Here is a 22299-nt window from a genome sequence, read left to right on the forward strand (position 1 = left end):
GGAAAGAGCTAAAAAAGCTTACACTGGTATAAAAACCACAAGCGGTGGTCTTGGTGTTGCAATTGCCACTGCCAAAGGTATCGCCGCTGCCGTATTGGGTAAACGAGGCTTTGTAGGTTGTACCACTGCCGCTGCCACCGCTACCTGCAGCCTTTGATGTCGAGACAGGTGCGACAGAGGTTTTGGAGGTGGACACACGGGCGGTGTTGGCGGAAGGTAGACATTGCGAGTAGTAGTTGTTGCTTGCTACGCAGGTGTAGCCGGAGACGCAAGTCTTGTCACCTGTGAAGCCTTGACCGCCACACTGAGCGTATGCTACTTGGGCTGCATATGCGGAAGAGGTGCAAGCCGTGATGGCGAGGAGGAAGGTACTGAGAAGCATGGTGGGCAGTGAGGTAGCGTTTAATAGTGATGAGATATGATGTCAAGCTTGAGTGATGGGGATCTCTGGGGGGAAAAGCATGTTAGAGGAGGACTATCCCCCATCTTATATAGCCAGCTCGGGGGCTCATCTTTTGAATACAAAGTCATAAAACTTACGAACGCGGGACGGGAACCTCTGCATACCAGCTTGTCCCGCCATCACTGACTTTTAGTCCTACCATTTGACGCCATGCAATATGCATGCGTCTATAAGGATAGGAAAGACGTATCTCTAGTTCCATGGCTAAATTCGTAGGCTTCGTTGCAGAAAGTGTACTGGTCGAGAAAGCAGCATGTACCTATCCAAGAAGCATTGATTGCCTCTGAAATTGTCGCTCCGGATCTAGCATGGTTTGCGTTTGAGACACCATCGCCAAAGCTTGTATAACTTTAACTCGGCCGAGGAGGCTTGATCGACTTGACAGCTGCATGGTAAGTGTGTCATTGGTTCGTGGATATGTGTATCACAAAGCTCCGTTGTAGTTTTTCGAGTCTCTTTGTATGTCGCACGATCGGTACAGTACGGCGTTCGGCGACGACGTCGTGACAGGCTTTGGGTGCTTCGCAATCCGGATACACCGTTTGCACACGCTTTGTCGTGGGGATAACTAGAAGGACGCACCCTGTTGCCTCCTCGTCTGCGGAGATGGCTGGCCGGGCCGCGTCACCGTCGGCTGAACAGTGATGGTCGAGTTTCAGGTTGAGTTGATGAAGCTTGAGCGATTGCCAACAAAGCGGAGGTGACCAAGCTCCAGATCATTGAGGCTGGACAGGGAAGACGGCTAAAATGGTCAACATTGTTCTCAGCCGTCAAACATGAAGCTGGTCCAACGTCGTTGCAGGAAAGATGGAGGGATTGCGTGGACGGCAGCTTGTACGGCCAGTGACAGTGATTACTCAGCAGTCAAACTTCAACTTCGCTGTTTCACGCGATCCCTACTTCTGTTATGGCTACAGCAATGACGATGTACATTGTTCTCTTGACGAATGTTCTCTCACCTACTCCGTATGCTTTAGGCAAATTGTAAGCTAGGGCGGGGTACAGCCTGAGCCCTCAGACTTCCTGGCAACGATATAATTATGGAAAAGCAGGATGAGATACATTACGCGATATTTTATGACTAAGATGGTATTGGATATCGCACGCTATGGAAAGACCGGAAACCTCAAAACAAAGACAAGACTGACAAAAGGACTGGAAAGAATATTTCAAGCAGTGATGAAAGTGGCAGCCCTGCTCATGAAGTAATCCTTGCCCTTTGCGAACGCGACCATAAAGCTGAATGGTACGAACCCCCCAACCTGCCCAGTACCAGCCTTGCTTCCGATGGGCACGAATACCATGAGTTTGTCGTTGGCATCGTACGTCTTTGCATTTCCAGACTTCGTGATGGCGCTCTTGAGGTTGTTGGCTACAACAGGGATCTGATCGTTGATCTTCAGCATGTAACGTTGCTTGAACATTGTTGCGTCTCCGAGCGCATATACGGAGTTATCAGCGATGGTGGAGACACGCATGTTCCTGTCGACTTTGATCCAGCCATCTTTGTCCAGGGACTCTTGGGGCATGAAAGAAGTGTTTGCGATGTTCCCTGCTGCGGAAATGACCAGTGCAGCTTCAATGGTCGTGCCAGTGTCGAGAGAGACGATGAATCTACCAGTAGAAGCGTCTTGCTTCGACTCGGTGACACGTGCAGAGTAAACAATCTTTACACCTAGGTTTTCCAGACTCGCGTGTGCTGACTTTGCGGCAGAGGCTTTGAGATCGGGAAGGACTTGTGCATGTGAGGAGATCAGAGTAACCTTTATCTTGGGGTAGGCTTGAGCGATTTCGCCGGCGCTTTCAACACCCACAGGTCCTGCTCCAATGATAACAATGCTGTCAGCGGCTGCCACTCGCTTCTGAGCCGCTTCAATCTTTTCGCGAATATCTGCGCCGGTAGTCTTGAATGGAATAGCTTCCCTACCAACAGTTCCAGGCGTTGTTGAGCCAGACGCGACAACCAGATAGTCGTATGCAATCTCTTTGCCACCTTCTACGTGCACAATCTTTCCAGAAGTGTCGACAGAGCTTGCAAGACCTTGGACAAACGTGAATCTGCTGGCAGGATAATGCTTGAACTTGTCCATGATGGGAATCAAGTATTGATCGACTTTGGCTTCCTTGGGCTTGGCGATGATTCGCGGCGAGGCGATATTAAAGTAGAAGACATCAGACGGGTCGATAAGAGTGACCTTTGAGTTTGGCGTTTCCTTGAGGACTTTATGTGCGACTTTAGTCCCTGCGAAGGAACCGCCGATGATAACAACATGCGACATTTTTGTAGTGTTGACGTCTGTGGAATTGGTTGAGTGTACCTCCGCGACAATGTGATTTGGTTTGGTGCTGTAAAGAGGAAGATATGTGCGTGTGATGAGCCTGTGTTTGCAGCGGGTAGACGAACGGATGTAGCGGTATGGAAAAGACACGACCTACCTGGGGATATCTACAAACATATATGAACGCGAATTAGAAAAAGTCCGTAGGTTGAAACTCTTTCGTTTACAACCAAAACAGTCCCTCGGCGTCAGATTGGCGCCGGCTGACAATCCAATCATGCGGCTCCGGACCGGGCTTTGCAATCCTTTCCGTGCATAATTGACCGATCACGGGGGTAACAGAAATCCGAGTACACGCAAATATCCACCATCTTTGACATAATTCAGTAACACCAAACTTAGGATTATCTTACCAGAAAAGATTGCAAAGATAGCTTAAGCATATAAGTTCAACCTCGAGATCTTTCTACTAACCTTTCTTGTGTGTGCGTTATGTTGTGTTGCTTTGAAAGAGAGAGGTACTAAACGAAGCTGCCAAATTTGGTGGTTCTGTGTACTTGGAACATCGTCACCCCCGTGACCGATTCGCCGTCTACTCAATGTTTTTCATCGATAGAAGCAGGGAATCCTTCCGCATGCCAACGTTGAGTCGCGGCCGTGGACTGCAAATGGGTGAGGCGAAAAGCAGATTGCGTGAATGGTAAAGCTCAAACGTTGCAACGCCCGATATGGCTGTCTTCGGTGGGTCGCTCTTCTGTCGCCCTGAGGATTGGTAATCACCATAACATCGACACCGTCGCATGCTTGATCGCTTACACACTCTAATATGCTTACCAAAGACTTGCTATACATTTGCAAGCGACTTCGATGGTATAGACGTCCAGGCTGTGATGACGAACAGAACGGACCAAATACGCGCCGTCGATAAAGTCTCATGACGAGCGCACGGCGAGCCGGCAGCTTGGGTGACCGACACAATCTCCCACTTTTAACTCCCGTGGCATCGCAAAAATACTGGATCAGAGTGTTCATTAGACAACTACGGTATTCATGTTTGCTGATCTATGCGACATGATCAAGCATACGTCGCGAAAAACTTGACACTCTTGCCCTGCCTCTCATACACGGGCGCATTCTTTCCCTGTAATCCGCGCCAAGAATACTGCCCATTACCCTGCTGGTACAACTTGAATCCACAACCAGAAGTCGTCTGGTACTCCAAATGACACCAGGGCGAATAATCGGCGCCCGAGATCGACAAACCAAGTAGCTCTCCTTTGCTGACTGTAGCATTGGTCGTTACTGGTACGGTCACGGTGTCGAAGGTGTAGGTGGTCTGGTTGGCGTTGAAAGCTGCGGTGCCTAGCTGTGTCCATTTATATTCGGGCGTGAAGAGGTCGTTGAGTGAAGAAAGCTTGAAGACAGTGAGGGTGAGAGGCACAGTTTGGGAGCCGCGTGCAACATTGAGGGACACACTCTTGATGGTACCGCTCTTCGAAGCTGTCCAAGTCTGGTACAGGATGAACGAGTCGGAGTCGCAGACAGGGTTGTATACTGCCAGCGCTGGAGTGGCATCTCCTGCTTTGGTGGCGTTGCCTGCAGCTGCGGTGCCGTTGCCCTTGGTAAAGGTGACAGGGAAGGTAGCAGTGGTCGAGCAATCAAGGTTCTTGGCGCTGCCATCAGTATTGAAGGTAAGAGGCTGGAAAATATGACCGCCGAATCCTGTGCGAGGGCCTCCAGGAACAGAAGTCGAATGCCAGACATTGGTCACAGCACCAGTCGAAGGGTTTGTCAGAGGGAGAACACCTTCAACTTGACCATTGCAGGAGTAGCCTTCGAGAATCTGGCGTGTCCAGGGTCCCTGGATCGAATTTGCGCGATACAACAGAGCGATCGATCCATTGCAGTATCCGCAAGTGTTCGAGGCTGCGACATAAAAGGTGTTGCCCTGCTTGAAGATATCCGGCGACTCTGCTTCGTTGTCGATCAAGTCTGCAGCTCCTGAGCTAACGGGATAGCTGACCATAGTCGTGTTCATGAAATCTGCGGTCAACTTGCTGACATGCAAGTTTTGGAAGATTGGAGGCCACACATTGCCGGCGTTAGGACTTCTGAAGTTCAAGGCGGAGAAAACAATGTAACCTGTACCGTCAATGACCTCAACGGTGAAATCGGCTGGCTGCAAGCCATTGAAAGCTGGATCGATGAGTGCCTTGGCTGCTGAGAAGACAAAAGGTCCACTCGGTGACGATGATGTCGCAACGACGTAGCCAGTTTCTCCAGCGTTTGCCCAGAGCACGTATGACTTCTTGTTGGGATTGTACACTATGTGAGGTCGACCGCAGCCTCCGGAACCCGAACAAGGGCTAGACTTGCTCGCAGGATCGAACAACAGTCCTTCGTATTGCCTGTTGCAATGCCATCAGCAGATCATCAGGCCAGTTGACTCATTGACAGCGTACCAATTCTGTAGATCGCTCGAAGAGTACGACTTTATACCGTAAGCCACTCCGGTCTCTGAAAAAGAGTTTCCGTAAAGATAGTATTTGCCATTGAAGTTGTTGATCTTGGAGCCATAGGCATCAATCTGTCGACCATCTGTATCAAACAGGAATCTCCTGTTGTTATCGAAGGTCACGGAGGCGGAGATTGCTTTGGTGGTAGCAGCGGCGCTACACACCGAGACCAGAGCGGTCAAGGCTGAGATGGCAGATGAAAATTTCATATTGTTGGTTTGTGAGTGATAAGTTTCTCCAGACTGGCTGCTGCAGACTTTATATCAAGCATGCCATCGTATAGACTTTTCCCACGTGTCGTTAAATACTTCCAGGGTCTAGACCATGCTTTCTCAACCTCTCTCGTCGGCACATCGAACGACGTGGAACGGTAGACTCAATGCAACCAATGTGCTGTAAGCTCCTTCGAAGTGACAGCATTCCCCACGATTGTAATTAGCCAGACGCACGATCAACATGTCGATGTCGTGGAAAGGCAGGAGCGTAAAGTCTAATGACCATTGTGCCCCAGAATCCCCGCAGAGGTTCCCCACATCTCGGCCGAGTGCCGCTGGTCTCCCCACAAGGAACCCCTCTAGTACTCATTTTTTGTCATTCGGTAGTCACGAGTGCACTGAGCCCTAACGAACGAATTAGGGCATGGTATGGAAGTGGAGCCTGGTGAAGCGAGACGGCACAGAGTAGCATCGAAATGCTGACAACTCAATTATCCTTCTCCGCTAAGCCCCTGCTTCTTCTTCCTGTTATTACGACTTTCGACGGTCTGCCTCCCTGACCATCAACACCTGTGCTTGTGGAATTGCTATCAGCTCTTTTTGGCAACATATCGCACTCCCTGTTCACGAGAAGTATCTGAAATCGATAACATGCATAAAATTAGATTCTCCACACAACGACCAAATTGCAATCAACGCCGGTTTCCTCTCCACCCAAGTCTTCAGTTATGCTCCTCCAACTGTACAATTTTTTGCCTCCACCACCAACAACTTCCCTCCTGACGATTGCTTGCATTTTCTAACCTTCGAGCACTCCTTCAATCTCGATCTTGAGCTCTTCGATCAAGCCTTCGGCTTGCTCTAGGTCCATCATGTCATCCCATCCAAAGACACCAATACCAAGTGCGCCGTCCGCGACAGTCGCCTCAATATCCAATGATCGCTGCACCTTATCAGTAATTGTATCTGGAAACATGGTACGTGGGAGACTACTGACCTTGTACGTCTTTTCCAATACCTCATGCTGCAGCTCCTTAGGTACGAGGAATCCACTTTCAGTAGCATCGGAAACATGACTACGCTTTTCAGTCCGATGCTCTTCTGCCTTTTTATCCATGATGATCGCTTGTTTCTTGGCAGCGTCCATATCGTTATCAGGCACCTTTACGAAATTGACAAACGTATCCACCGTCACCCCAGTCCATGCTTTAATCTCCCAGAGCCCAACACTGCTATTTTCAGGCGTACCGATGGCTTGCAGATCTTTCTGTATCTGCTTTGCAAGCTCCGCAAGCGACGTCTTTGTAGGCGTGCGGGTGCGTAAAGGTACGAGATTCAGTGTCGGTGCTGCAAGGGCAGATAAATCGTCTAGGTGCGAACGATTGGCCAGGTAGATGCCGAGGACCACGTCTTCGGCAGTAGGATCTGTGTTGTAGCTGTATGCCCTGGCGTACGCGGCAAAGAAGACTGCTTGGAGGCTGAGTCCTTGTTTCCTCAATGCCTTCTCGACGTCGGATATGTTAGACATGGCACGAGGTTCGTAGACCTCGATGTGGCGAGAGAATGACGCGGTATCAGACTCGAGATGGGGATATTGTGTATCCTGTAGATAGCTTGTCCAGAACTTCTTCTTCGTCGCCTGCTCGGCTGTGCCTAGAGGTTGAGTGATGAAGTCGGCAAACGTGATACTCGGGCTGACACCCTGAGTAGAGCCTTCAAGGTAGCTACTCAGAGTCTGACTCAGTAATGACAAGCTCACAGCGTCGTAGAGCGCATGGTGAATCTTCAGACACAACTTGTAGCTGTTGTTGTCCTTCCGCGCTGTCAGACGGACAAATGGTTGCTTCAGCTCAGGTGAGAGCTCCTCTTCGTTATCCAGGTCAATGAATGAAGCAGGAGCGTCGCGTGGCACGAGTTGCAAGAACGGTATTTCCTTGTCTTGAGTTGCCACGAAGACCGTGCGTAGTACTGTATTGTCAGATACAAGCTTTTCCCATGCTTGTTTGATACTGCTCACGCGGGTCGAAACGGTAGTGACAAATTCAAACTCTCCATAGAAAAGTTGACCTTGCGTCGCTTGCCATGCGCCCAACATGTAAACTTGACCCGCAGTCGCTGGCAGAACTTGTTCTACCTTTTGGTCCTCATAGCCGAACTTATCAGACGTGAAGCCCTTTTGTGCCATAAGACTGGCTATGATCTTAGCAGTATCACCACTAGGTTTGGCAATCTTGCTCGTCTGCTTTTTCTGCACCACTGCCGCAATCTTGGCGATGGTACCCGCGCGAACAATCTCGCTGACTGTCACCCGGATAGACTGCTTACGTAGCAAGGCCGAGATTTTGATAGCATTGATGGAGTCAACACCAAGGTTCTGGATAGATACTGTCTTCGATATCTCCGCCTCTGGAGTCTTGGTCACCTTGCCGATGATTTCCCGGATAATGATCTCAGCGTCAGACCAGGCGTTTTCGTCCTCGATGATATCGTCTGCGGTTCCTGCCGTCTGCTTCGCGCCTGTGTCTGCTCGCTTCTGGAATGCCGGTAGACCGCATATGCTGACTTCTTGACCCATGAAGGCAAGTGTGGGATCTTGAGGCTCTGTAACAATTCTTCCCAAGATAGCGTCGAGTGTCTTAAGGAGTTGAGTCGCGCCAAGCTCGTCGAAAGCGCTACTCTTGCAAGCAATTCGCCAAATCAATGAGCCATCAATGATTTCAGCCTCAACAGCCACAGGATATTCGACCGCAGAGGCGCCGTTGACAGACTCATAAAGTGTTTGAGTTTCTGGCTCCGCTGAGCCTGGTCGCCTTTGGAAGGTGAAGAGCGTGTCAAAAAGAGCATCTGTTTGGCCTGGTGATGCTTCCACTTGTCCTTGACAAGCAGCCTGAATTTGACGCAGAGAGAAATGTTGATGATGGGTGATATCGGAGATTGTCGCTTGTATGCTCTGCAACACATCCTTGCGCGAGCCATGAAGGACAGATCGCATGATGACTGTATTCATCATGGGGAACATAACTTCTTCAGCAAGTTCGCTATCACGACCAGCCAAGACAACACCAAACATGACGTCTAACGATTGTACCATCTGAGCAAGAACAAAAGCCCATGCCGTCTGGCAAACGGCTTGCAGAGTTACTCCCTGCTGTTTGCAGAATAACGAGAGATTCTCTGCGGCATACTGACTTGTCTTTTCCACGCGATGAATGACTGACTGCGAAGCCTCCGTGCTTTCTCTCAGTGGAAGTTGGGTCTTTTTCGCCTCAGTCAAGAGATTGCGCCAGTAATTTTTGGCCTCCTCATCGGTACCGAAGAATGTCTCACTCAATATGTCGGCGTAAGGTGGGCGTGGCTCAAAATTATTGCGGTAAGCAGCGAGGACGTCTTGGTGTAGCAGGGAGAGGCTGTGACCGTCGTAGAGAGCATGAGCAATAGAGAACACAAGGTAACTGTCCTCAGGAGTAGTCGCCCATGTCAAACGTAACTGCGGTTCGACCGAAGCCCTTGACGCTACACTGGAGCTAATGTGATTCAGATACTCGTTGATGGCATCTTCATTAGATAGCTCAATGACGTCCAGCTCGGATTTGTGTATTCCTATGTCTTTGTGGATTATTTGGGCGAAGGTAGCATTCAGATCTGGATCTTCGATCTCAAGGAAGCCAGTCCGGAGGATAGGTGAGGCTTCGATGACGGTCTCCCATGCCTTCTGAAGCTTTTTGAGATCGACACTCTTGGGCACCTTCAGCACATCGTGGTTGAAGTAGGCGTTGTACGATGATCTGATCATTTCTGAGACCAATGCCTCCTGCATGGGGCTGGCTGGTAGAATGCGTTCGACAGAAACATCACTGCCGAGCTTTTCATGAGCATATGCGACAAGTTTGGTTCCTAGGGTCTGGATTGTGTCCCCTGACGTCTTCTTCGGAGTGTCTCTCTTGGTACTTGACAGAGTCGAGACCATGCGAGCAATTGTCTGCGAACGCATGATAGTGCTGACAGGCAAAGGCATGTCTTTCTTCTTGAGACGTGAAGAAAGCTTGACGGCGTCTACGCTGTCCAGACCGACTTCGAAAATAGAAGTGCTCTCATCGATTTCATTCTCCCCTACACCAGCAAGAGATGCCATCTCCGATCTGATCACAGATGCCTCAGGTGTCCAATCGAAAGCGGTCAAATTCTTTGGTCGATCATTGACGTTCCTACCGTTGACGACCTCAGTGCCATGTTTGAATATGTGACCAATACTAACGCCGGCGTCTGCTTCCGAGGACTTTGTCATGGCTGAGAATGCTTGACAAAATTCATCAATCAATGCCCGAGCCTTAATGTTATCACATATTGAGGCTTTAGCAGCAACAGTGACACTTAGTTTGCCATCAGCTGCTTCTTCCGCTTCAAAAGACAACGGGTAATCGGCTTCAAAGTGGCCATCTTCAAGAGACTTGAGAATTGGGGCATCTTCGTCGGAGTATGTGATCGTGCCCTGATATACAAACAGCGTATCGAAGAGTGGCTCTGAACGTCCTTTGTTACACCACTTCATGATGTCGCGCAAAGGCGTATGCTGATATGGTAGAGCAGTTGTGTTGAAATCGTGGCATCTTTGTATGAGTGTCTGCCATGAATCTCCAGGCTGAAATCTCAAGTAGAATGGAATGGTGTTGAACAGAGGTCCGATCACCTTTTCGATACCGTCAAAGTCGACGGAACGTCCAGAAACAACGGTACCGACCGCGCCTGCGTGATACTTCCGAAGAGTGACCATCCAACTTGCCTGGACCAATGCTTGTATAGTCACACCAAGGGAGCGACGTAGCTCGTCTGCCTGGTTCAACACTTCAAGGCTGGCTGTGCAAAGAACATCCCCACTCGCCTCGCTATCTGTGAGTGGGCGCATCGACGTCGGTGCAACATCCGAAAGGTGATTGAGCCAGAATGATTTGGCGCCTTGGACGTTACGTAGCGGACCGAAGGGTAAACAGTCAACGAATGACTTGCCAAAGTCAGCGTCTTGGGAATTATAGAGCCGGAAAACATTGTCCATCAACATGTCGAAAGAGTTGCCATCATAAAACGCGTGATGCATGTCGACTGATACAAAGGTTTCCGAACCAGAGCGAACAACCACAATCTCAAAAGGCACAGTGAGGTGAGGAGTATTGTATGACCGCCATTTCTGCTTGCGTTTGGCAAAGACACTGTCCACAGACGCTAGATCGTAGGTTTCGAGCGTCCACCAGGGCAGGTGGCCGGTTTTCCGTACGACTTGCACATAACCGTCATCAGTCTCGATGAAGAACGTACGTAAGATCTGTGTCCGCTCCTGCGCTTGGTTGAAAGCAATCTCGAGTCTTCCTAGGTCGACACCTTGAGCACTGTATCGGAATGTATTGAAGTAGAGTGCGGTCTCACTCGCAAGCGACCGGGAAATAATGCCCTGCTGGAGAGGCGTGCAGGGTGCGATCGTCTCGATATCGTCCACCTTGCAACGTAAAATATGGGCAGCAGTGCCAAGATGCCTCTGTCGAGTCGCGAAAATGACTTGTTTAGCAGCAAATACCTCGCCATCGGAAGTACTGGTCGACACAGTAAGTGCTTTTGCCAGCTTCGCGATGGTCGGGTTCTTCAAGATGGTGGCCACCTGCGCGTTCGAGAAGCCATTGGCTTTAAGCTTTCTGGAAAATTGGATAGCGGAGATAGAGTTCAGCCCCAAGGTGAAGATATTTGAAGAAGATTTCAGGTCGTTCTCTTCAATTCTCAACAGCTTTGCTAAGACGCGAGCAATCGTTTGCTCTCCAGCTCCGAGATATTCTTGAGTTTCGGCTTGCACAGCATAAGCCTGGATAGCATTGGTAGACAGCTCCGCGTAGAGCTGACGAAGGAGCTTCTCCTCAACTTTGTTGTTTACTGACAAGGGAATCCTCTGGATGGGTAGGAAATGCGTAGGCACCATATATCCAGGCAAGTGCTCTTCACAGGCTGCGCGGGCCGCTTGTAAAAGATGAATGGTCGATTCCGCGGCACACAGTTCTGATTTGCCTTGCTTCCTAGACTCATGGATGCCGATGAATGCAATAAGCTGATCTTTCTGCTGTTTTGGATGTTTGGCGACAACACAGACGGTGTCCTGAATGTCTTGGCAACGCTTGATCACCGCCTCAATCTCGTCAATCTCGAGTCTTTGTCCCCTCAGCTTCACTTGATTGTCTTTGCGTCCCAGGAAATCGATAGAACCATCGTGGAAAAGTCGGACTAGGTCACCGGTGCGGTAGACTCGCTCACCGAAGGCGTCCAGATATGGGAAGCAATCTGCAGTAAGCTCAGGACGATTCAGGTAGCCTTTGCCTACAAGCGTTCCGGAGATGCAGAGCTCGCCAACAGCACCACGCAGTACAGGAGTCTGAGAGCCAGGGGCCAATACGTAGCAGCCAACATTATCAAATTGCCAGCCGATGTTGGACGGCTTTCCTTCGTTAGGCACACAGGGGAACACAGTGACACCGATTGTGCATTCTGTGGGGCCGTAGAAGTTGAAAAGACAGCCGATATCTCCCCATGTGTTGATCTGGTCCTGCTTGAGTGACTCTCCACCAGTGATGAAGACTCCCTTGTGTAAGCTAGGAACCAGCGCAGGATCAAGCAGTCTGCCCAGGGATGGAGTGAGATCCAGATGAGTGATCTGCATAGTATCGAGGAAGCCCATGATGTCTTCTAAGATGAGGTCACGAGGAGCACATACTAAACGCATGCCAACAATCCAAGTCCAGAACTGCTCTAAGACTGAGACATCGAAGTGATACGATGCGAACTGTAGCCAACGAGATTCGTCGGTCCATCTACCCTTGAATAAACGTTTGAAAGCCATGATCAGCTGAACGGCATTGTCGTGAGTAATTTCACAGCCTTTAGGTGTTCCTGTTGTTCCCGAAGTGTACAGAACATAGCTGACAGATGAGGGAGAGAGACCTGATATCGAGACAGGAGACGTTTTTGTTGATGGAGAACTCTTCCCTTTCAGGTTGGTGAGATCGATGATTTTGCAATCAGTTAAATCCTTTAATTCTGCACGGATAGACTTGGATGTCAGTAAGATTTGAGCATTCGAGTCTTGCAGGATGAAAGCTTTGCGAGCAGCTGGAGCTGTAGGGTCGATGGCGCAGAAAGCACACCCAGCTTTGAGGATGCCGTAGAATGCGAATGATGCTTCTGGGCACTTGTCAAACGAAGTCGCGACGATGTCCCCCGGCTTTGTACCACAGTCCACCAAAAGACGAGCAATTTGGTTGGCCTCGTTGTCCAGCTGGAGGTAAGTCCACTGTCGACTAGTGACTTGCCCTTCACCTAGATTATCCACAAACTCCATTGCGATGCGATCCGGGTGGTCTCTAACAGACGCTTCAGTCATCTCGTGTAGATACTTAAAGTCGGTTGGGATGACAGGATCTTTCGGAGGAATGATTGATAGAGTCGAGGTGTCAAGTGAACTTTGCGTACCCAAAAGGCAAGCGATAATACTTTCCATCTGCTGCAGCATAATCTTGCATTGCTCTTGAGGTATCTGAGCAGGATCGACTGTCAGTCGGAAGCCTATCTGGTCTTGGCCGAGTGCTTCCATCTCGATGGAGACAGCAAGCTCGACTGAAGCCTTCTCGCGAACGATCTTCCAAGATGAGCCATTACCATTGTCTTTCAGAGGTCTTTGGTATACGAAGAGTGAGTCGAATAGCGCTTCGCTCGGCAACTCTGCATACTTTTGAATGCTTGTCAAAGGCGTGAACTGATACTTCTGAACGCTGGCGTTGTATGAGGTTAACTCTGCGAGAAGTTGACCGTCATCTACGTCAGTGTTGATGGAAACAGGAAGCGTAGTGATACAAGGGAAAGCGGCGTCTGCCGTCTCGGGAGCAGTACGGCCGGAAAGTACCACTCCGAAAGTCACTTGTGACTCTCCAGTGTATGCACTCAAGACCTTAGCCCAAGCTGCTTGACCGATGGACTGCACCGAGACACCGAGGTCCCGGCATCGTGCCTCTATGTGGCTGCTCTGGAGCTCCAAAACGCGCTTGACGATGACCGCTTCTGTGTCCGAAACTCTGACGGGAGTCATGTTGGGGAAACGAGTGGCGGGGGCACCGCTCAGCTTTTGCGACCAGAAGTCTCGTTGTCCTTCCGGATCAGCCCGACTACTAGAGATGATGTGACTTATTGCGCTGTCTATCGACTGTCTTGCGACCACATCCTCGTCAGAAAGAGCCTTTTGGAGATCTCTCGTCATCAAACGAAGACTCTCTGCATCGAAGATAGCATGGTGCGCAGAGAATTGCATGCATTGAGTACCATCAACCTCAAGTAAGCACCATCTCCATGGAGGCAGATGAAGATTATCCTTGACAGATCCAAGCGCCTTCTGCTCACAGTCTTCGATCAAGGCCATGCTCCCCTTAGATGAAGTCTGAATTTCGAGACTCTCGGCCCTGACCTTCTTGTAAGTCAACATCACAAAAGGATGCTCGTGATCCTCTGTGCTGGTAAACCCTGTCCGCAAGATTTCATGTCGCTCGATGACCATTGACCATGCGTGTCGAAGTCTGTCCAGATCGATCTCTGCCTCTACCGCATAGAATGTATGATTAAAGTACCGGTGGCCATCAGAGTGTGTATATTCACTCAACATGCCACTTTGCACCGGAGTGCAAGGCCGTACTGCAGACACTGTTTCGGTCGCAATCTGGTGATTATTCAAGCCAGAAATGCGATAGTTTTGGTCGAAGTTGTCAAGGTCGAATGCGGGCGTGCTCAACACGGGAGTTGCTGATCGTGTCTGGACCACTGATGCCAGTGCTGAGCATGATGGAGACTCAATCACGTCGCTGGCTTGCAGCGAAAGACCTTGTTTGCGAAGCCTGCTTGCAACCTGGATCGCGCTGATGCTATCCAATCCAAGCCTGTAGATAGTCGTGTCTCTTCCAATACGATCCTCAGAAGCGGATGAAATTGCAGAGTACGCAGCGCGGATTTGCAACTCAACAGACGACCAGGTTTCATCATCAGAGGGCCACGATTGTTGCAGCCGTTCTTGCTGGGCTCTCTCAATAGAACGCATTTGCTTTTCGTCTGGCTTCAAACTACCAGCCACTAAAGCTTTGTCGAAATCGATAAAATCAGAAACATCGCTGGAAGGGTATCTTGTGCAAGAGGAAAATGCAGACAAACACGCTTGATGAAGTCTGGAAGCGACTTCATCATCAAGATAACTCCTAAGCACCGTTAGTAACCTATTAGAGTGAGGGGAAGAGGACGCAAAACCAACCGGTCGAAATGTAGTGAAAGGCTGTATGAGTCGCACGCAGGCACGAACTCAACGATGCAAGGAAACTATTTGTTATCAGCTGGAGCTTAATGCTGATGTTTTGTACATTATACTCACATCCATGACTCCTGTTTCACCTTCTAAGCTCCAGATTGTCGGGTCAAGGCTTCCTGAATCTTGCTGCAGGAGCACGAGTGAATCGAACAATCGTAGTCCATTTGTCGCTTGTGCCTGGATACGACGCAGAGGCGTGAGCTGGTACGGAAGAACTTCGATGTTACTCTCCTGGAGAGCTTTGACAAGGCTAAGATTGCTCTTGTATCTGGACAAGTCAATACGAGTGGGAACCGTGTTGAAGCATGGTGCCACGAGAGACTCTATACCGTCGACAGACACGCTACGTCCACTGACCACATTACCAAAGCAAACGTCTGAGTGGTTTTGAGATGTTACCAATGTCTTTGCCCACATAGCCTGAACAAGACTAAGCATAGTTGTAGAGTGTCTTGCCAAGAAGCTCTCTACCCACTTTGGCGAGCAGTCAAGAACTCCAGTGATCATGCCAAAGCTTTGCTTATGATGGCTGGAATCTGTCTTGTTGAACGGTTTTGGTATAAAGTCTTGTAGTTGATCATTGAAATATTGATCCGCTTTTTCAACACTTCCAGAAACCATGCGATCGAGAAACGGTTTGAAAGAGATCGGATCGGCAAGCTTTTGATCTCTGTATGTTTGCTCTACTTCAAGCAGAAGGTTGAACATCGCATTTGCATCGTAGAGAGCATGATGCATGTCGAGAATAATGTGGGTGATAGACCTTGATCTGTAGACTCGGATCTTCCATGGAGGCGCGGACCCTGGTGACAGAGAGTCGGGTTCTAAGTCGTCAAGCAATGCTTTCGGATCTTGATGTGTAGCTTCATGTTCTTCCCACGGCAAGCTCCATTTTGACATTACGACCTGAACAAAAGGGAATCTTGAGCTTTCAGTAGCAATGAAGACTGTTCTCAGAATATCATGTCTCTCGATCATGCTTTCCCAGCAAGATCTGATTTTGTCGACTTCACCGTGCAAGGCGAACAATGTCTTGTTCCTGTATGCTGAGGACTGATCCGACGCGCCATCGGAAGAGAGCATAGCCTCCTGTAGTGGCGTACAAGGAAAGACGTGTTTCACGCTGCGGCCAAGCTCGCGAAGCTGGGCTATCACACCATCACGAATATCCGACGCAATGGCATCTTCGCAGTCGACCAAAGCACTTCCCTTGACGTGGTCTGGCTGACTCAGTTGCGCTTTTTGAAGCTGCGAGGCCAGCCTCGCAATAGTAGGGGTCTTGAGAATTTGAGACACATCGAACATATGACCATAATCTGTTCTCAGTCTTGTTGCAAAGCGAATCGCGGACACCGAGTCCAGTCCCAGCGCAAAAAAAGAGGTTGAACGGCCAACCGACGTCGATGGTATCTGCAAAGTCTCTACAAGAGCGGCCACCAGTTGCTGCTCGGTCGCAGAGAACTCAACGGCATCATCGTCATCCTGGAAACTCCGAGAACACCAATTCAACTCTTCGACACTAAGACGTGACCCATCACTAGTCAGTCGTCTTCTGTCGATCTTGCCCTGCGTGGTCTGTGGTATAGATGACACCGGCACTAATGCATCCGGAATCATATAGACAGGTAAATGATCGGCGAGATGCGCGAAAATCGACGAGACAGTTTTCGTGAGTGCATCGTCTGACTGCAGTATTGTGTATGCGTCTTTAGAGTAGGCTCTCGGAATCCAGAAGGCCATCAACCGTTCATTGTTTGCGTGTTTCACGACCTCGACTGCACAATCTTGGACTTCTGAGACTTCCAGTAGACGACCAGCGATTTCACCGAGCTCAATTCTTTGACCACGAATCTTTCTCTGGTCGTCAGTACGGCCTTGGATCAATATGGTGCCATCAGGCAATAATCGACCGAGATCTCCACTGCGATAGATGCGACCATACTTCGGATGATCGACGATCTTACTCTCAGTAAGCTCAGGCATGTTTTGATAGCCCCGGAAGACCTGCTGTCCACCAAAACAGAGTTCACCTAAGCCGCCAAGAGGGACAATCTCAAATTTAGCGTCCTGTTTCAACACAAAGGCTGAGGTGTTTTCGAAAGGAGGCCCAATATTGTTGATGACGTGGTTCGAATTCACGGTCGGATTGACGGTGCAAATGTTGGTGGTTTCTGAGGGACCGTAGCCTTGGTAAAGTCCGTTGTCGGCCCATGCGTTGTGGACATAGGGCGTGACAGCTTCACCAGCGGTGACAATGAACTGTACTTTCGGGATATGAGCAGGAGTAGTCAAGGCGGCCACAGTCGGGGTCAAAGAGAGATGGGTTACACTAAGCTCGTTGATCGCGGCTTCAATGTCGCGGAACAAAACATCCTTGGAAGCCGAGCACAAGCACATGCCAGTGTACCAAGTAAAGAAGATCTCAAAAACACTGACATCAAATGCCTGATTGCATGCTTGGAGAAGCCTGGACCCGTCTGGAACAGGATAGATACGACTTAGAACCTCAAGATTGCTAAGAATATTCTCTTGAGTCACCAGAACTCCCTTGGGCTTTCCTGTAGTGCCACTGGTGAAGACTGCGTACGCGATGTCTGTGGGCTCGAAAGATGTGGCAGGGTTTGTGCGTGCCTGGTCTGAGAAATCTTTGGCTTCAGCATCAACCACAACGCAGCCGTCACTCTCGGGAATATTAGATGCCGTTGACGAGTCGGTCAAGCAGATCTGAACATTTGCGTCCAAAAGAATTTGGCGAATTCGAGCGGAAGGTGTGTCGGGGACCAAGGGCAAGTAGCCACAACCTGCTTTCACAGCAGCCAGAATAGCCACATACAAATTTACGGACTTCTCCATGCAGACACATATAAGTTCGTTGGGGTTGGCGCCTTGTGAGATGAGATAATGCGCAAGCTGATTCGCTCGAGCGTTCAACTCGCTATACGTCAGACTCTCGAGTTTCGAGTCTCCTTCTTGAATGTCGTGAGCGAAGACCAGTGCCAGACTGTCGGCTTGGTTTGAAGCTTGGCTTTCTACAACGGATCCGAGTCCAGTAGTGTATGAATAGGATTGTGGATTTGGATTCGCGACTGACAGCACCGAGAACGGAAGATGACTTATAACCTCATCAAGTAACATGTCAGGTTGGGCTACTGCGGTCTTTACCAGCGCATCAAGCTGCTGCAACAATACTTCCACGTGACGTGGCGGTAAGATGCTTGATTGGTATGTCACCTTGACTTCGACGCCCTGCTGAGAGGGCTCGAGTTCTAAGGTCAGGTTAAATTCCAGATAGTCACGAGCGCTCTCCAAGCTCACCAATTTGTGAGCCTGGGGGCTGGACCGAGCCGTCTCTTGCCAGACAAAGATACTGTCAAAAAGGGCTTCTCCGGGAACGGCACCACAAGCCTTGTTGATGTCTGCGAGCGGCATTGTGCTATGCTGCATGATTGCACGATTGTCTCCTTGCAAGCGACGCAGAATGTCACTGAATCTTCTACTTTCTGCTATGTTAACACGAGAGGGAAGAGTAGACAAGAGAGGTCCTACTACACTCTCGACGTCGCTGATAGGCAGTGTCCTTCCAGAGAACACAGTGCCGAAAAGCACATCATCTGTACCCATGTAGGTTCCAAGGAGTATGGCATACGCGGCTTGGAAGAAGACATGAGGACTGCAGGAGTATAAGTGCGCGACTTGCCGTAGCTTGTTCACGTTCACATCGATGATATGTTTGGTGTATTGGAGAGGCTGAAATGGCGCTGACGTAGGTGATAAATTTGGTAAACGTCCAGTAGTAGCATCGACCAGGTATTTGTGCCAGAACTCTTGATGCGCTGTTTGGTCTCCTCTCTTGTGAAGGCAGAAGAACCTGTTGACGGCTCCGAATGAGGGCCTATCTGGCGATTCTTCGTGCCGCAGGAGATTCGCCAGATCTTCTAGGATGATCTCTACTGACCAGTGGTCATACAAAGCGTGATGTATGTTGATCAAAATCTCACATCCAGTGTCGGACTTCCTGCATTGGAAGTGGAGAGGTCGTAGAAGCATAGTTTGACCTGATGTTGAACTTTCGGTCGTCCACGAGTCGACTGACGCAAATTGGGAGTCATCTAGATGCTTCCAAGTAATCTGAGCGTAAGAACAGTGAGAGACACCGGATTCCCAGAAACCGGACCGGAGAGATTCGTGCTTCTCGGCCAACATGAAGACAGCATCTCGCACTTGTTCGACCCTAAAGTCAGACGCGATTGAGAGTCGAAGCTCGTTGTAGTACGCTTGAGGCTGTCTCGCTGTCTCCACCAGCATAGCGTCCTGTAGCGGTGTGCAAGGCACGATGGATTGTATGTCGCTCACGACGTTCTTCGATGCAAGATCTTTCTCAACAATTGAACTTAGGTCGTCAACAATGCTTTGCCATTCTCCATCATCATTATCATCAGTACCGTCAGCACTGCTTCTGGCAAGCACAAGCTGGTCTAGAGCAAGCACATTTGTGGCGGAGAGCAATTCGAGGGCTCCTACATTACCGTGACCCTGCTTACGCAGCTCCGAAGCTACCTGAATCGCTTTCAGCGAGTCCAGCCCCGCAGCACCAAGATCAGTGGACCACTCGATTGGAACGCCTAGTATGTCTTGTATGATCCGGGCTATGGATCTGGCACTCGCGGAGATCTCGGTAGACTCCACTTCAGGCCCTGCAGTTCTTGAGCTGTAGTCCTGCTCCAGCTTCTTCTTGTCAACCTTGCCTGATGGAAGATAGGGGAAGTCGTCAAGTAGAATGATCTCGCTCGGTAGCATATAAGCTGGGAGCCACTTTTGACAAGCGGACTTGATGCTTCCAGCTGAGACATGACCAGAATCACCAATGCAGAAGAGAATCAGAAGACCGGAGATAACACTTGCAATTGCTGCATGACACCCAGCAGCCTTTGACGCGGCATGTTCGATTTCTCCCAATTCAACGCGCTGACCCCTAAGCTTGACCTGACCACTGGAGATACGTCCGTGACATTCGAGTGTTCCGTTATGCATAAGGCGTGCTTTGTCGCCTGTGCGGTATATATTGCCATATTTTGGATGACTAACAAAGGCCGCTTTAGTCTGTTTGTCCCGATTGAGGTAGCCATCTGCTAGCTGATGGCCGCCGACAGCGAGTTCGCCTATCTCGCCAATAGGTAGGATCGCAATCTCGTTCGAGCGCTCGTCTGATTCTGCTGGCTTGACAATAAAACAAGAGACTGTTCTCAGCGGTACACCGATGATACCAGCAGGCAGATCGGCAGCGAAGTCAGGCTGCAGAGTGCAATGAATGGCAGCTTCCGTCGGACCATACATGCCATAAAGAATCCCGGGATCGTCGAGAGTGCCGCCAAACTGCTGGATGACTTGCGGGTTGAGCATCTCGCCGATCGTTAGGAGTAGCCGTAGATTGGGAACATTGTCCCTTGTACGGACCAGACTGGCGGCCACCGACGGCGTAAGTTCGGCAGCGTCTATATCCAAAGAAGTGATGGTTCCTGGAAGATCACTGAGTAGGCGACCGCGTTCGACAGAAACGAGAGTTGATCCGCGATACCACGGGAAGAAAATTTCGAATACGCTTACATCGAAAGTCGGGCTTGCAAATTGCAAGAAACGCGAGAAACCTGGTATGAACTCGTCATGAGCCAAGAGAGATTGTGTGACTGCTTGATGCGAGAGACAGACTGCCTTGGGAAGCCCAGTGCTGCCTGAGGTGTACATGATGTAAGCGAGAGAGGAAGTGCTGAGATACAGTCCAGAGTCTCGAGCACTCTCGAGTGGTCTTATGTCATTTTTCAGCTCTGATTGACCATCGTCTACTTCGATGACCAGTATGTCCTCAAGCACTGGTAATTTGGATCGCATCGATGTTGTTGTGAGAAGGATCTTGGCCGAGGTGTCTTTCAATATGAACTTCAGTCTCTCCTCTGGCATATCCATATTCAGGGGACAGAATGCTGCTCCTGACTTCAAGATGGCAAGTTGCGAAATGTACAGGAACGTACATTGCGGGATAAACACAGGTACGATCTTGGGGGCCTTCTCGGAGGTTTGCTGTCTTACCTGGCATAATCGCAAGGCTAACCAGTCTGCTTCTCTATGCAGATCGGAGTATGACAGCTTCGTCGTCTTTCCATCGGCACCCAAGTATTCCAAAGCAATTCCAGACGTCTCGGGGCCAGATATAAGCTCATGAAGTAGTCCCGGACCTTCCAGCCGGGCAGGGTTAGGATTGAGTATTGAAAGAGTTTCGTCCATTTTCAAGTTCGCCTCCCTCGCGGAGAGTGTTCGCGCTGGCATATTATTGATTAAGTGTATAAGTCGTAAACCGTAAGCCTAACATGGAGGCAAGTAGCCAGAAACCGAGCGCGCCTGTCATGCAAATGCAAGATGAAAGAGCAAACAACCAATCCAGCAGGAGCTATGCAGTGCGGGCAAAGCAATCGATTTGTCGCGAGTCAACTATGATATAATTCGTGATTCAACGACAGCATGCCACCCATAAGTTAGACCATATCGAGTCGTGCGGGCACACGAAATCTACACGAAGAAAAATCAGCCGGCGATCGAGAAACTGACGACTTCAATCACGACCAGATTAAGCCCGGCACTAGCGACTTTAGGGCGCCGCTCGTGCGTTGTTGCAGGTGGACGGGCAAGCCGAGGTCGGCGGGCAGTCACCTGGCGCTTTACATCTCGAGCTGACTCTCGCACGTACGGAACACCGATGACAACGCTTTACAAGCTCGCGAGGGGTACAGAACTCAGTTGTACAGCAAAATGGTTGTCAGTTCCAAATCTGCTGAATTCGACTTCTCGCCGGCTATTGGCAGTTGCGGAAAACAAGGCTACGGGGAGCAAAGTTCTCAAATCCATCAACAGGTGAAGATCCTCACACCATAACGACTGGGTGAGCAACAGCCATCTTTATTGGTCCGCACAATCCACGCACCAGTCTCGCATCGCGTTTCCTTGAACATCCAAGACGGACGAGCACTGTTCTCGTCGGTTGAACATTTTACTTGCCAATTGCTTGGACAAAATTTTATCAGATCATTTGCTCATCCATCTGATAAAATAATCTAAGGTCATGACGATCATTACTAGCCACTGACATCACAATCAGCCGGTACGGATCTGATAAACCGCGCCGTGCAGGAGGACCACGCTTCCAAATGCACAAGACTCGCTCTAACCATTCTTCTCGTCCAATGATCGACAGCTGGTGAGCATGTCACTGTCAATCGTAAGCTTAACACGGTCACAGCTGCCGTCCGGCTTTCGTACGCATCGTAAAACAATTCTCTTCCGACCTGCCGAAGCAGTAGGTGATCAGCAAAAAAAAATGTCATGGATGGAGCATGGCCATGCAACCTCGGGTGTCAATTCTTTCAGCATCGCATGTATCTGTTGCAAATACCTCTCCCTCACCTCG

General features: G+C 49.8%; 4 protein-coding genes across 4 annotated transcripts; all 4 read right to left on the reverse strand.

Annotated features, from left to right (window-relative positions):
* On the reverse strand, positions 1-872 carry AUEXF2481DRAFT_579391 (carbohydrate-binding module family 1 protein; the record flags this gene model as incomplete). Its single annotated transcript, XM_013483235.1, has 2 exons — positions 541-872; positions 1-447 (listed from the first exon to the last, which is right to left on the reverse strand). A coding segment is annotated over exon 2 (382 nt), but the record flags the coding sequence as incomplete, so codon positions are not given.
* A 585-nt stretch (positions 873-1457) lies between these two features.
* Positions 1458-2938, reverse strand: AUEXF2481DRAFT_45312 (uncharacterized protein). The gene has a single exon (XM_013483236.1). The coding sequence runs from the start codon at positions 2740-2742 to the stop codon at positions 1633-1635; it is 1110 nt and encodes a 369-aa protein (XP_013338690.1). The 5' UTR covers positions 2743-2938; the 3' UTR covers positions 1458-1632.
* A 633-nt stretch (positions 2939-3571) lies between these two features.
* AUEXF2481DRAFT_103523 (uncharacterized protein) lies at positions 3572-5467 on the reverse strand (the record flags this gene model as incomplete). The annotated part of the gene is made up of 2 exons (XM_013483237.1): positions 3572-5150; positions 5205-5467. 2 exons carry the CDS (start codon positions 5465-5467, stop codon positions 3818-3820), a joined length of 1596 nt encoding a protein of 531 aa, XP_013338691.1. The 3' UTR covers positions 3572-3817.
* Positions 5468-5974: 507 nt separating this feature from the next.
* On the reverse strand, positions 5975-21395 carry AUEXF2481DRAFT_84135 (uncharacterized protein). Its single transcript, XM_013483238.1, has 4 exons — positions 14907-21395; positions 14790-14854; positions 6471-14736; positions 5975-6416 (listed from the first exon to the last, which is right to left on the reverse strand). Exons 1-4 carry the CDS (start codon positions 21162-21164, stop codon positions 6273-6275), a joined length of 14733 nt encoding a protein of 4910 aa, XP_013338692.1. The 5' UTR covers positions 21165-21395; the 3' UTR covers positions 5975-6272.
* Between the last annotated feature and the right edge of the window lie 904 nt (positions 21396-22299).

Source organism: Aureobasidium subglaciale, assembly GCF_000721755.1.
Source record: "Aureobasidium subglaciale EXF-2481 unplaced genomic scaffold scaffold_49, whole genome shotgun sequence".
In the NCBI taxonomy this organism is placed as follows: domain Eukaryota; kingdom Fungi; phylum Ascomycota; class Dothideomycetes; order Dothideales; family Saccotheciaceae; genus Aureobasidium; species Aureobasidium subglaciale.

Coding starts and splice junctions, on each gene's coding strand:
- AUEXF2481DRAFT_45312 (XM_013483236.1), bottom strand. CDS start 2,742: ATGTCGCATGTTGTTATCATCGGCGGTTCCTTCGCAGGGACTAAAGTC.
- AUEXF2481DRAFT_84135 (XM_013483238.1), bottom strand. CDS start 21,164: ATGCCAGCGCGAACACTCTCCGCGAGGGAGGCGAACTTGAAAATGGAC. Junction 14,855..14,906: donor GTGAAACAGGAGTCATGGAT/GTGAGTATAATG, acceptor GATAACAAATAG/TTTCCTTGCATCGTTGAGTT. Junction 14,737..14,789: donor CTTTCACTACATTTCGACCG/GTTGGTTTTGCG, acceptor AACGGTGCTTAG/GAGTTATCTTGATGATGAAG.